General features: G+C 51.9%; 1 protein-coding gene across 1 annotated transcript; it reads right to left on the bottom strand.

The window, feature by feature from the left end:
- Nucleotides 1–2,351: 2,351 nt before the first annotated feature.
- LOC127317191 (uncharacterized) lies at nucleotides 2,352–5,235 on the bottom strand. The gene has a single exon (XM_051347714.2). The coding sequence runs from the start codon at nucleotides 5,185–5,187 to the stop codon at nucleotides 2,608–2,610; it is 2,580 nt and encodes an 859-aa protein (XP_051203674.1). The 5' UTR covers nucleotides 5,188–5,235; the 3' UTR covers nucleotides 2,352–2,607.
- Between the last annotated feature and the right edge of the window lie 7,934 nt (nucleotides 5,236–13,169).

Here is a 13,169-nt window from a genome sequence, read left to right as displayed (position 1 = left end):
TTGGTCTCCACGGCCAAGATTGAAGCAACACGTCCAGGAGAATAGACGCGTTCCGCCACGTGCCACCGCGTGGACCCACAATGTTTAGGGCCCATGTCCCTTCGTTGCTAGGTCGTGCGAGCCAAGCACCCGGGGGCTATTGTCGGTGTAGTGGCACGGGGGTACCATGGTCCACCTGCTGCTGGGCCTTTGCGGCCCATCCACAAGCCACGACTGTTTTCTTCCTCCACGAAGTCTTTCGGCTTCACGAGATGAAGCCCCTCGCGAGGAAGTCAACACTTGGCATTTCTAGAAGCAGAACCCGAAGCCCTCGCGAGTTCCCTTCACGAGGAGTCCATGCTAGGGTTAAGGAGATGTCGTGCTGGGTTACACCACAAGACATACCCCGTGAAGATGAAGACAAGGGTGATGGCAGAAGCCGTGATGCATGTCATGGCTGGAGGCGATCACGCCCTCCGTACTGGAAGATAAGGAAGGACCTGGCACCCCCTGTAGAAAGAGGCATGGCAGTTGCTCCTTTCCGCAAAGTTTGCCGTGGACGGTGCAACATGGTAGAGGGCAATAGTAGAAAATAGGGCTTTAGTCCCGGTTGCGCAACGAGACTGCGCAATCGGGACTAAAGGCCTCACCCTTTTAGTCTCGGTTGTAATACAAACTAGGACTAAAAGATCCTCCACGTGTGATGCGGACACACGCCAGGACGAGGGACCTTTAGTCCCGATTTGTAACACCAACCGGGACTAAATGCTATTTTGTGTATTTTTTATCCAATTTTTTATCCAACTTTTTTTCTAATAATTTTCCGCTCCTTCTTTTTTCAATTTTTTTTTAGAATTTCTAGTATTTCAATTATTTGACAAGTTTATTCTCTAACTACACTTAATCTCCAGTCAAATTACTTACTCATGGTTAAACTTCCCGCTCGGTCACCCATCCTCCCACTACTCTAGCACTAGCACACTTAACTTCCGAGTTCCTTCCCGTCCCACCGCTTCCAAGTGCTTCGCGCGCATGTTATTGATACCATGATGTCACACTTATTTATTTTTTGGATTCCAAATAATTATTTTAATAAACAAAAGTAATGATGTAATAATAATCTTAAATAAATATGTAAATAAACAATAATCTTTTTATTTTTTGCGAAAAACCTAAAACCTGAAAATTTGAAAATCTAAAAATTGGCTAACCTTTATGGTTAAGTAATAGTAATCTTTATGCAGGATGCAATTATTAATTTAATTCTGAATTTTTGGCAAAACTAAAATCTTCCTGCTTTCATATTTCCATTTGGAATTTTGAGAATCTAAAAAATTCCAACTAGGTAAACAATTTAGAATTTTCCTTTGTTATTTTACAAAGTTAGGCGATCCAGGGGAGGGGGTGGTGCGTGGAGAGCAAAAAAATCTAGAAAGCCTTTCCTTAGTCCCGGTTGGTATTTCGTTCTAGAGGAAGCCTGCCACAACCCCTTTAGTCCTGGTTGGTAAAGATTCCAAACGAACATGGACTAAAGGTTGGCGTGGCCCGCGCCGTTCGAACCGGGACTAAAGCGACCCATTAGTCCCTCTTCGTAATTTGACCAGGACTAAAGCACCAAGGGGCTTCGGACGAAAACCTTGTTTTCTACTAATGGGGTGGACCAAGTCCACTTGTACAGTAGGGGACAACTGTTTCCCTCCTTCGGCACGCCTGAGGCAACCCTTCCCCCAAGTTTTCGTGGTGACGAGGACCAGTTCCTGTATAAAAGGAGGGACAACTGCTCCATAGAAGGGGATCCAGATCTAATCACAACTTCTTCGAGTTGCAACCTTGTAAAACTCTCTTGGTGCTTCGCGAGCTATGAATATCAGAGAAGGCATGACGTATGGGTGTTATCTCTCCACGAGGGCCCTGAATTGAACCTGGGTAATTCCGTGTCCCTCTCTATCGTGTTGTCATCGCAGGCTCTGGGGAACTTACAACGATGCTCTTAGCCCCCTGTGTACGGTAACCTTAAGGGAGTTGCCGAGGTACCCGTGATCCTTCGAGACACGAAACCTCGACACATGCGAAGCACATTTTTACGCTTTGCTAGTTTTTAGGAGAATTAAATTCGTGCTGAGTCAAGTCCTACACCATTCGATTCCAGTGCAACCGTGATTTATGAGTAATGCTACATGTACGGAATTTTTTTACGAAAAAATCTTACGAACTCACGCAGTAGCGCTAGAAGTCCACAGTCTGGCTTGGGTTTTCAGGAGGGGATCATGAATCAACCAACCATGGCAGTCCACGTTCCTCTGTAACATTTCTGTAACCCAATCCATCCGTAAGTCTAGTGTTACCGGTGATTCATGCATATAAGTTGGAAGTTGAGTTGTAACTGAGTTTTTTCAATTACAAATAGAGATGCAACTAATAAAAATATTACAGACCCTTAGATTTGTTAGATGGGAGAATTGGTTATTTGTCCAAAACTTAATCAGCCTTGGATCATCTATCCAAAGTTGATTCCCCTTGTTAGATTTGATTGCTAACCATGAATTGCAATACTAGTTGTAAGATATCTCAGAAACGAAAAAAAGAAGAAGTTAGTGCTGTGCCAAGCCACATCAGCTGCACTCAGCTTCAGCAAGGGGATGACCAACACCTCGCCGTTCTTTTCGGCTGGGCACGAGCTTCAGGGAGCTGCAGCGGGATACTGCTGACTCTCCCTCGTCCCCTCCGGCCGATCACGAGGTTAACGGCGACGTAGGCGAGCACGGCGGCGGTCAGCGCGATGACGTACCCGGACATGTCCCACTTACGGCTGCTCCCGGCGGCGTACGCGCCCAGAAGTCCCAGCAGGTCCAGCACGATCGCCGTGTTCATGGCGTAGATTAGCAGGCCGCGGCGGTCCTGCAGAGACTCCTGCAGCAGCAGGACGATGACGACCACCGACGCCGCGAACGAGGCAGAGTTGCAGTAGAAGAAAGCTCGGTACCGGGCGCGGTCGGTCACACGCAGTACCGGGTTCCCTTCCATGATGTGCAAATCCAGCACCGATTTCTCCCAAGTGCCGCCCGGCGGGGTGAGCCCGGCCTGGTATGTGACGCTCGCCGCCAGGATCGCCAGCAGCATCAGGTACTTCCGCCGGCTCGAAGTCGAACTGGAACTGGAACTGCTGCGGTCGGGCGATTGTGGCCGCCGAGAGGACAATGAGTCGTTCGCTTTGCTGCTGCCGCCGGAGGTTGATCCAGAGGAGGAAGCGCCACAAAAATTGCAGAATTCGAAGAAGACGAGCAGCTGGATGAGGATGAAGGCGACCACCGCGCCGACGAGCACAAAGACGTAGATGGACGTCCGCAACTCCCGTGCGCTCCCGGCGGCGTAGGCGCCCATCAGGCCGAACAGCGCGACGACCATGCACACGTAGAGCGCGTAGCACCGTATGCCCGGCCGGTACAGGTTCGGGTTCACGAGCATGATGATGAGCGCCATGGACGCCATGAAGCTCGTCGAGTTGCAGTAGAAGTACGCCAAATACCTCCTCCGGTACTCGCCGCTGACGTCTCCGAGGATCGCGAATCCCGCATGGTGCTTGTGGACCTTGTCGCCATCTTGGATCGTGCCGTCCGCAGTCCAGAAGCCACCCGGCGGGGTCAGGCCGGCCTGGTAGGTGATGGTGGCCACGAGGATGGCGAGGAGGAGCAGCCGCTTGCGCCGCTTGTCGATCCTCCTCTTCTCCTCTTCACTGAGGTCATGGTTGTCCAGCGTGAAGAAGACGACGTGGATCACGACGTAGACCAGGACGGCGCCAGCCAGTGCCATGACGTAGACGGAGGTGCTTACGTCACGGCAGCTCCCGGCGGCGTAGGCGCCGATGAGGCCGAACAGGTCCAGTATCATTGCCACCTCCAGCGCGTGCCCTCTGACCAGACTCTTGTTCTGGACCATGAGGATGACCACCAAGGAGGCCACGAACGCCGTCGAGTTGCAGTAGAAGAACACCTTGTAGCGCTTAGCGTTCGTGAAGAAGAGGATCGGGTCGCCGGCATTGTAGTGCCCTTTCGGGTCATCTTTCTGCCAGACGCCACCGGGCGGGTTCATGCCCGCTTGGTAAGTGATGGTGGCGGCGAGTGTGGCGAGCAGCAGGATCAGAGATTTGGCCTTCTCGATGCCTTCGTTCTTGTTGCCTGTGTTCGCCTTGTCGGCGTGGCGGCTGCGCGGCGAGGGGATGTAATCGCGAGGACCCGAGACAAGCACCTTGGCGAGAATCACGAGGAAGATGTACACCGGGACAGCGGCGACAAGAACGACCACGTAGGCCGTCGTGTCCGCCTTCCTGGAGCTCCCGGCGGCGTAGGCGCCCATGAGACCGAGCAGCACGACGAGGATGAACCCGTACAGCTGCATCTTGGCGTAGTACCTCTGCATCCTGCGGCCAAGGAGCAGCACGATGACGAGCAGCGACGCCACGAACGCCGTGGAGTTGAAGTAGAAGAAGGCCATCAGGCGCGCGGACTGTCCGGCCTTCAGCAAGGCGTCTCCGGGCTCGTGGCCACCCTCGGCAGCGTCGTTGCGGAAGCCGCCGGGCGGGCTCAGGCCGGCGGCGTAGGAGATGCCCGTGGCGAACGTCGCCAGCACAAGCAGCTCCTTGCGATGCTCCTTGATCTTGAGCGCTTCGTCGGGGCCTTCCTCCTCCTGCGATTGCGAGGTGTCCTGCTTGTCGTACCAAGCTAGGAGGATTTGGATGCCAACGTAGGCGGCGAGAGCGACCACGAGCGTGGAGACATACGCGGTGGTCGGCGGGTCCTCGCAGCTCCCGGTGGCGAAGGCCCCCATGAGGGCGAGCAGGTCCAGCACCATGACGGACCGGAGGACGGCGAGAGAGATCGTCCGCTTCTCGTTCAGGACAAGGAGGAGGAGGTTGACGACGAGCGAGGCCGCGAAGGCGGTCGCGTTGAAGTAGAAGAAGGCGAGGTACCGGGGAGAGTGGTACAGAATCGGCTCGCCGGCCTTGTACCCATCGCCCCCATCCTCGTTCTCCTGCCAGACTCCACCCGGCGGGCTCAGCCCTGCCGCGTAGGTAGAGGTGGCCACCAGCGTGGCCAGCAGTGCGAGGTACTTTCGCAGGTGGTACTCCCATGACGTCTCGTCTTTCGGTGGCGCTGCCGCCGACGTTCCGCTGCTGCAGCACTCCATCTTCTCGATGGACGCCGCCGCCATTTTAGTCGTAGCTAAGCTATTTAATTAGCTCTGTGTTTGTTTCCTCTGAAGAAGATGATGTGCTAAGTGTAGGACTTGTGTGCCGCTGCATATATAGAGCCGTCACGGTACGCGGGCCTACGACTGCATCAACATGTGTTAACTGAACTCGAGATAATGCTGTCTACGTTGAACATTTCATCCCCCGTGCTAGGCCACCATAATTAAATTTGTTTCAACTTGTAGGGCACGTGGAAGAGGGGATCTGCTGTCTCTGCAGGCTGTGTGCAGTCGGCTGCCGTTGCCAAGTCCGGCCAGGACGCTCTCCCGTCGGAATATTACCGAAAAATCAGTCACCACGTCAATTCTTAGAGCATCTCCAACGATCCGATGTAAAATAAACATCAAGAGCATCCATCTACATCCAATCCATTTAGATCGAGTTGCGGACACAAAATTGGTCTTCTTAGCTGGTATGTCCGTTTGGGTCGGGTAGCCCATCGATCTAACGCATTTTTTGACCATAACTTTTTTTCCGAAATAAATCTAGATACATAGTGGAAATAATACATTGGAAAAACTAGAAAATAACCCTAGCTACTGTTAAACAACGTGTTGTAGTTGTGTTACCCTGTAGAGTTGTACACGATGAGGTTGTTGGATATTGCCTTGTTTAGATAACTACTATGTATAGGTTTCTTAGACTACAAGGCAAATCCCAACCGAATCAATCCCCTGTAATTGTCTCGCTATATTAACACGAACACGTCCCTGCCAGAGGCATACATTTCCACCAATCTTTCATATGGTATCAGAGCCACTTCTTCCTAAACGCATCTAGCGAAAAACCCATCTTCAACAATGTCGTCAAGTTCGACCTCAACCACACCAGATGCGGCGGCCAAGAATCTTCTCGGCCATACGGTGCAAGAGAAACTCACGAGTAAGAATTACCTCGTGTGGAAGACCGTCGTCCTCCCTGCTGTACGTGGTGCCCGTCTCATCGGGTACCTCGAAGGAAAGATCAAGGCGTCGCCGGAAACCCTCCAAGTAGAGGAGGAAGGCGCCGACGGAAAGAAGATCCTCGTGGAGACGGAGAACCCTGCCTATGTGGCATGGATCGAGAAAGATCAAGCCCTGATGGCCTATCTCGTGAACTCTCTCAGCTTTGAGGTACTGGTGCAGGTCACCGAGTGCCAGACGTCGTGCGAGCTCTGGACGACGATCCAGACTATGTACGCGTCGCAGTCCCGTGCACGGGATCGACCTGCGTCGCCGTCTTCAAGATCTGAAGAAGAGAGAGATGTCTGCAGTTGTCTACTTCAACAAGCTGAAGGCGCTGACAGATGAGTTGGCGACGGCAGGGAAGCCGATGGATGACGATGACATCATCAACGCCGTCTTGAACGGCCTTGACGCGGAGTACAATCCGCTTGCCGAAGCTGTCTCGGCCAGGATCGATCAGGGTATTACCCTTGGTGAAGTCTATGCCATGCTCTTGGCAGCTGAAGCGCGCATTGAGGCGCAGAACGCCGACACAGGTGGTGGCGGCTTCTCGGCCAATCTCGCCTCCAAAGGGGGGTTCGGTCGTGGCAACGGAGGCGGCTACCGTGGAGGTGGCAACGGCGGTAGCCCGCACCGTGACAATTATGGCCGTGGCAACGGCCACAATGGTGGCTATGGCGGGGGCTACAGAGCCAATGGTGGAGGCGGCGGCTACAACAGGAATGGTGGCGGCAATCGCTACAACAACAACGGTGGTGGTGGCGGCAATAACTACCAAGGTAACAAGCCACGGTACACTGGACCACCATGCCAGATCTGCCATAAGCCAGGACATCCGGCTGACAAGTGCTTAAAGCGCTTCAACAAGTCCTACGTCACCCCCGAGCAGCCGCAAGTCAACGCGGCAACCACTGAAGGCTCCTATGGGGGAGATCCCCATTGGTACATCGACACCGGTGCCAATGAGCACGTCACCGGAGAGCTAGAGAAGCTGGCCATTCGCGATCGCTACCACGGCAATGAGCAAGTCCACACCGCCAGTGGTCAAGGTATGGAAATTGAACATATTGGTCATACGTCTATTAATACTTCTGATCGTCCTATTCATCTCAACAACATACTCCATGTTCCAAATGCTCACAAAAGTCTAGCATCTGCTTCAAAACTTACCCTAGATAATCATGCCTATGTTGAAATTCATCCAACTTTCTTTTCTCTAAAGGACAAGCACACAGGGAGAATCATCCTCCAGGGCGAGAGTAGGAACAGTCTCTACCCCATGCATGGCGCCTCCACTGATTCATCCAAACAACTCCTAAGTGCCAGTTCGAGCAAACCATCCTCTACACGGTGGCATGGGTGTCTTGGGCATCCCTCGTTTTCAGTTGTTGAATAAGTCATTAGGACAAATAAACTTCCTGTGTCAAATAAGCATGATGAGTCGATTTGTGATGCTTGCCAAAAAGGCAAAAGTCATCTGTTGGGGGGATTACCCCCGGTACGCCAAAGGCATGCCAAACCGGATGGTTCGAGCCATCGAGATACCGGTTTAATATTCTTACCGGAACACAAAGGTAAGAGTTTGGGCTAAGTGAAGCTAAGCCGGTATCCCCAAGGGGGTGTGCCGGAACCCGGTAAAGAAGATACCGGAGAGAAGGGCCTGTCGGCGGGACTGGTCAAAGATTCTCTTCAGAGCAAGAAGACAAGGATGAGCTAAGCAAAGCGGCTTTAATCAGAGCCCTGGCGCCAAAGAGAGAGATGACGCAGAAAGAAGCCGGAGGACGTCAGCGTCCCTGATTAAAGAAGACTCCGGCGTCATCTATGATTAAAGTAGCTTTGTAAAGTAGTTTGTCCAGTCAAAGATGCCATTAGGGTTTCTTGTTCTGTAAGCCACCCTCTCCCCTATATAAGGAGAGGGGGTACTGCCTCATACAGGCGCGTGTCCACAGAGGAGATTAGACGATAGAACTTGTATCCAAGCACTTGTAATCATGTTGAGATCAATGAAGCAAGCGATCTAGTAAAGAGTTCTTCCTCCTGTCTCTCTTCTTGCATACCGGCCTTTGGTTGTGTTCTTGAGGAAAGCATCCGGAAGTTCATCCCATCTAGTCGCAAACCCTCCCCCGAATCCTCTAGCGTCCATTCGGCCCCAACTTAAGCCATCCCATGGCATCTGCTCGTTTGCCACGACGACAGTTGGCGCCCACCGTGGGGCATGAAGTGGCGCTTGCAGGAGTTCACATTCGGGCGGGCATCCTCGAGATCGCCGGCGAGCGTACGGTGTCCGCGCTCGTGCAGCGCATCTACGACATGGACTTCATCAACGACAACGCGCGCTGCTTCGCCAACGGCGGCATCTTCCCCAAGAACGGCCGCACCATCGAGTTCGGCAGCCACCGCGTCTACTTCGGCACCGTCCCTGTGTGCCAGCGCCTCTCGCCGGTGCTGGTGGCACCGGACCCGCCAAGATGGCTCTGTGCTGGCCGCGCTGCTGGCAGCGTCGAGGTAATGATGACCGGTGCGGTTGGTGCAGGCAAGGAAGCAGTGGATGAAGGTGCTGGTCGTGCGGTTTCGACCCGTGCGGCCAAGCCGCCGCTGGAGCGAGACGCTGGCGCTGCGGGAACGTCGTCAGCACCACCGGCAACACCTCTCCAAGCGGCGATGAACGTGCTGGCAACTCCCATCGCGCAGAACATCGACCCGGCAGCGGCTCAGGCGGAGCTGGAGGCGCAACGCCAGAAGCTGCTCGCAAACGGCACCGACATCGTCCGGGCGCAGCGTGAACTGAACCTAACCCTACGTGAGTATAACGCTGCCCATGGCTTTGCTTCTGTTAGCGCTCATGCTGCTAGGATACCGGAGAACCGGCTAAAAGCTCGCAACCTAGATCAGGATTTGCGCAAAGAAGTTCTTGCCGGCAAAAGTACCTCTGCATCTGTTAGCATCGTGGAAAAACCTAAGTACAGTAGCCCGGATAAAACTATAAAAGTTGCTAAAGCTGCAGTAGAGCTATGTGAATCGCTTTCCGGAGATGCTTTGGCAAAACAGCAAGAGCGTGTTAGAGAGCTGCTGGAAACTATTGAGCAGCAGAATGCTGAGCAACTGGCTAAGCTGAACAAGGCCGCGGCCTCAAAATCCGCGCGTTCAACAAAGAATGCCGGAAGCAAGTCCCATGGGCAGGCATCGTCCCCCCATCCGGACAGAAGAAGAGAAAAAGAGATGAACGCACAACAGATGACTGTGTACGATCCGATTCTTGCCGGAAAACAACAAGCCGGGCAACACGATGCCGGTAGAAAAAGCCAAGGGGCAGGCCGAGGCTACGCCAGAGGAGGCTATGCCGGAAACAATCATGCCGGTAGATATGAAACCGGGCAAAATTATCGAGCTGCAAGGGCAGCGTATGAGGAAATGCCACCACCAAGGTACCGACAGGCAAGAGCCGCGGAACCGGAAAGATACGAAGAGGGAGATTCCGAAGTAGAACGAACAAGAGTCCACCGGAACCCCTTGGGGGATCGCCTGGGGGAAAGATGTTTGCCAGACCAGGATGCGAGGCACAGGCTGGACAGGGTACATCTTTCTGAAATGATCGAATCTGAGGGTCCTCCTGGCCCAAAATGTTTTGGCCCACGGATCATGGGAGAAGAGCAACCGGTACGCAATTTCCAGCTGCCCCGAGACACAAAAACGTATGATGGCACGACCAAGCCGGAAGATTGGCTGGCGGACTATGTCACAGCTGTTTATGTAGCTGGTGGTGGAGTGAACCGGCGTTGGGCGGTGAGAATCATACCGTCCTACCTGGTAGGCCCTGCACGGATTTGGCTTAACAACTTGCCGGCAGGAAGCATTAACAGATGGCTGGACTTTGAGGAAGCCTTCGTGAACAACTTCAGTAGCACTTACAAGAGGCCAAACCGGCCCCAACAGCTCGCTTTGTGCCAGCAACGTGCCGGTGAGACAGACAGGGATTATCTTACCCGATGGAACTCAACAAGAAACACGTGTGAAGGAGTGATTGAAGCACAAACAATTGCTTGGTTCAGTCAAGGGTGCCGGAGAGGATCACCACTGTGGCAAAAGCTGCAGAGAAGCATGCCAGCAACCTTGGCAGAGATGATACGTGTGGCGGATAGCTATGCATTGGGAGACCCATTGCAACCAGCAGTACAAGCTGAGCCGGAGCAGCGACAGGAACAATACCGGGACAACCGGAACAACAAGAGAAGGGAAGATTTCCCGGATCGAAGGTACGCTCCGCAGCACGTTGCTGCTGTGCAAAAAAATTATGATGCCGGCGGCAGCCAAAGGCAAAAAACCGGATCGCAGCCATGGGCGGGTCCAAAAAAGCAGTGGGTCGAAAAGAAACCCTGGGGCCAGAAAAAGAATTGGCAGGAACCCGTAAAATACACCATGGAAGCCGCCATGGATCAACCTTGCCGGTGGCACACGCCAAACCCGGATCACCCGTCAAACCACCTGACGAAGGATTGTTCTTGGACCAAGTACTTGATGCAAAAGGGAGCGGTAAAGGACGCGCAAGCACAAGGGTGCTCAACAGTGTTGCCACCGTCACAAGATATGCTGCGTCAGCAACAACTACCACCACCGCCGCCACTCACCGGAGCAAATGCTTTACCGGTACAGCATCAGCCAAATAGGCAACAATACCAGCAAGTTAACCGGGTGGAGCAAAACGATGATCAACCAACTCCACCGGCACCTTTAGGCTGAAATGTTTACGAGGGCCCGCATCTGTGCTGTGTTGTCTTTGTCACTGAGCCGACAGACAGGCAAAGTGTGCATCGCCGCTCCATGGAGGTAAACGCCGTGATGCCGGCGGTTCCCAGATACATGCTGTGGTCAGATCAGGAAATTACCTGGTCATTTAAGGATCACCCCAAAATCATGCCGAATCCGGGTGGATACGCTCTTGTTGTGGACCCAATCATGAAAGGGCCGCAAACTCGAGTAAAATTCAGCAAGGTGTGATGACGCGTAAAGCACACGCTCATTGGGAACCCCAAGTGGAAGGTGTGATGCGTACAGCAGCAAGTTTCCCTCAGTAAGAAACCAAGGTTTATCGAACCAGTAGGAGCCAAGAAGCACGTTGAAGGTTGATGGCGGCGGGATGTAGTGCGGCGCAACACCAGGGATTCCGGCGCCAACGTGGAACCTGCACAACACAACCAAAGTACTTTGCCCCAATGAAACAGTGAGGTTGTCAATCTCACCGGCTTGCTGTAACAAAGGATTAACCGTATTGTGTGGAAGATGATTGTTTGCAGAAAACAGTAGAACAGTATTGCAGTAGATTGTATTTCAGTAAAGAGAATTGGACCGGGGTCCACAGTTCACTAGAGGTGTCTCTCCCATAAGACAAACAGCATGTTGGGTGAACAAATTACAGTTGGGCAATTGACAAATAAAGAGAGCATGACCATGCACATACATATCATGATGAGTATAGTGAGATTTAATTGGGCATTACGACAAAGTACATAGACCGCCATCCAACTGCATCTATGCCTAAAAAGTCCACCTTCAGGTTATCATCCGAACCCCCTCCAGTATTAAGTTCAAAGCAACAGACAATTGCATTAAGTATGGTGCGTAATGTAATCAACAACTACATCCTTAGACATAGCATCAATGTTTTATCCCTAGTGGCAACAGCACAACACAACCTTAGAACTTTCTGTCACTGTCCTGTGTCAATGCGAGGCATGAACCCACTATCGAGCATAAGTACTCCCTCTTGGAGTTACAAGCATCTACTTGGCCAGAGCATCTACTAGTAACGGAAAGCATGCAAGATCATAAACAACACGTAGATATAACTTTGATAATCAACATAACAAGTATTCTCTATTCATCGGATCCCAACAAACGCAACATATAGAAATACATAGTGATGATCTTGATCATGTTAGGCAGCTCACAAGATCCGACAATGATAGCACAATGGGGAGAAGACAACCATCTAGCTACTGCTATGGACCCATAGTCCAGGGGTAGACTACTCACTCATCACTCCGGAGGCGACCATGGCGGCGTAGAGTCCTCCGGGAGATGATTCCCCTCTCCGGCAGGGTGCCGGAGGCGATCTCCTGGATCCCCCGAGATGGGATCGGCGTTGGCGGCGTCTCTGGAAGGTTTTCCGTATCGTGGCTCTCGGTACTGGGGGTTTCGTCACAGAGGCTTTAAGTAGGCGGAAGGGTAAGTCAAGAGGCGGCACGGGGGGCCCAAACCATAGGCCGGCGCGGCCAGGGGTGGGGCCGCGCCGCCCTAGGGTTTGGCCACCCCGTGGCCCCTCTTCGTTTCATCTTCGGACTTCTGGAAGCTTCGTGGAAAAATAGGCCCCTGGGCGTTGATTTCGTCCAATTCCGAGAATATTTCCTTACTAGGATTTCTGAAACCAAAAACAGCAGAAAACAGAATCGGCACTTCGGCATCTTGTTAATAGGTTAGTTCCAGAAAATGCACGAATATGACATAAAGTGTGCATAAAACATGTAGATAACATCAATAATGTGGCATGGAACATAAGAAATTATCGATACGTCGGAGACGTATCAGCATCCCCAAGCTTAGTTCTGCTCGTCCCGAGCAGGTAAAACGATAACACAGATAATTTCTGGAGTGACATGCCATCATAATCTTGATCATACTATTTGTAAAGCATATGTAGTGAATGCAGCGATCAAAACAATGTATATGACATGAGTAAACAAGTGGATCATATAGCAAAGACTTTTCATGAATAGCACTTCAAGACAAGCATTAATAAGTCTTGCATAAGAGTTAACTCATAAAGCAATAATTCAAAGTAAAGGCATTGAAGCAACACAAAATAAGATTAAGTTTCAGCGGTTGCTTTCAACTTATAACATGTATATCTCATGATATTGTCAACATAGAGTAATATAATAAATGCAATAAGCAAGTATGTAGGAATCAATGCACAGTTCACACAAGTGTTTGCTTCTTGAGGT

The sequence above is a fragment of the Lolium perenne genome, chromosome 7, assembly GCF_019359855.2.
Source record: "Lolium perenne isolate Kyuss_39 chromosome 7, Kyuss_2.0, whole genome shotgun sequence".
NCBI lineage: Eukaryota > Viridiplantae > Streptophyta > Magnoliopsida > Poales > Poaceae > Lolium > Lolium perenne.
This window is presented reverse-complemented; position numbering and strand designations above follow the sequence as displayed.

Coding starts and splice junctions, on each gene's coding strand:
- LOC127317191 (XM_051347714.2), bottom strand. CDS start 5,187: ATGGCGGCGGCGTCCATCGAGAAGATGGAGTGCTGCAGCAGCGGAACG.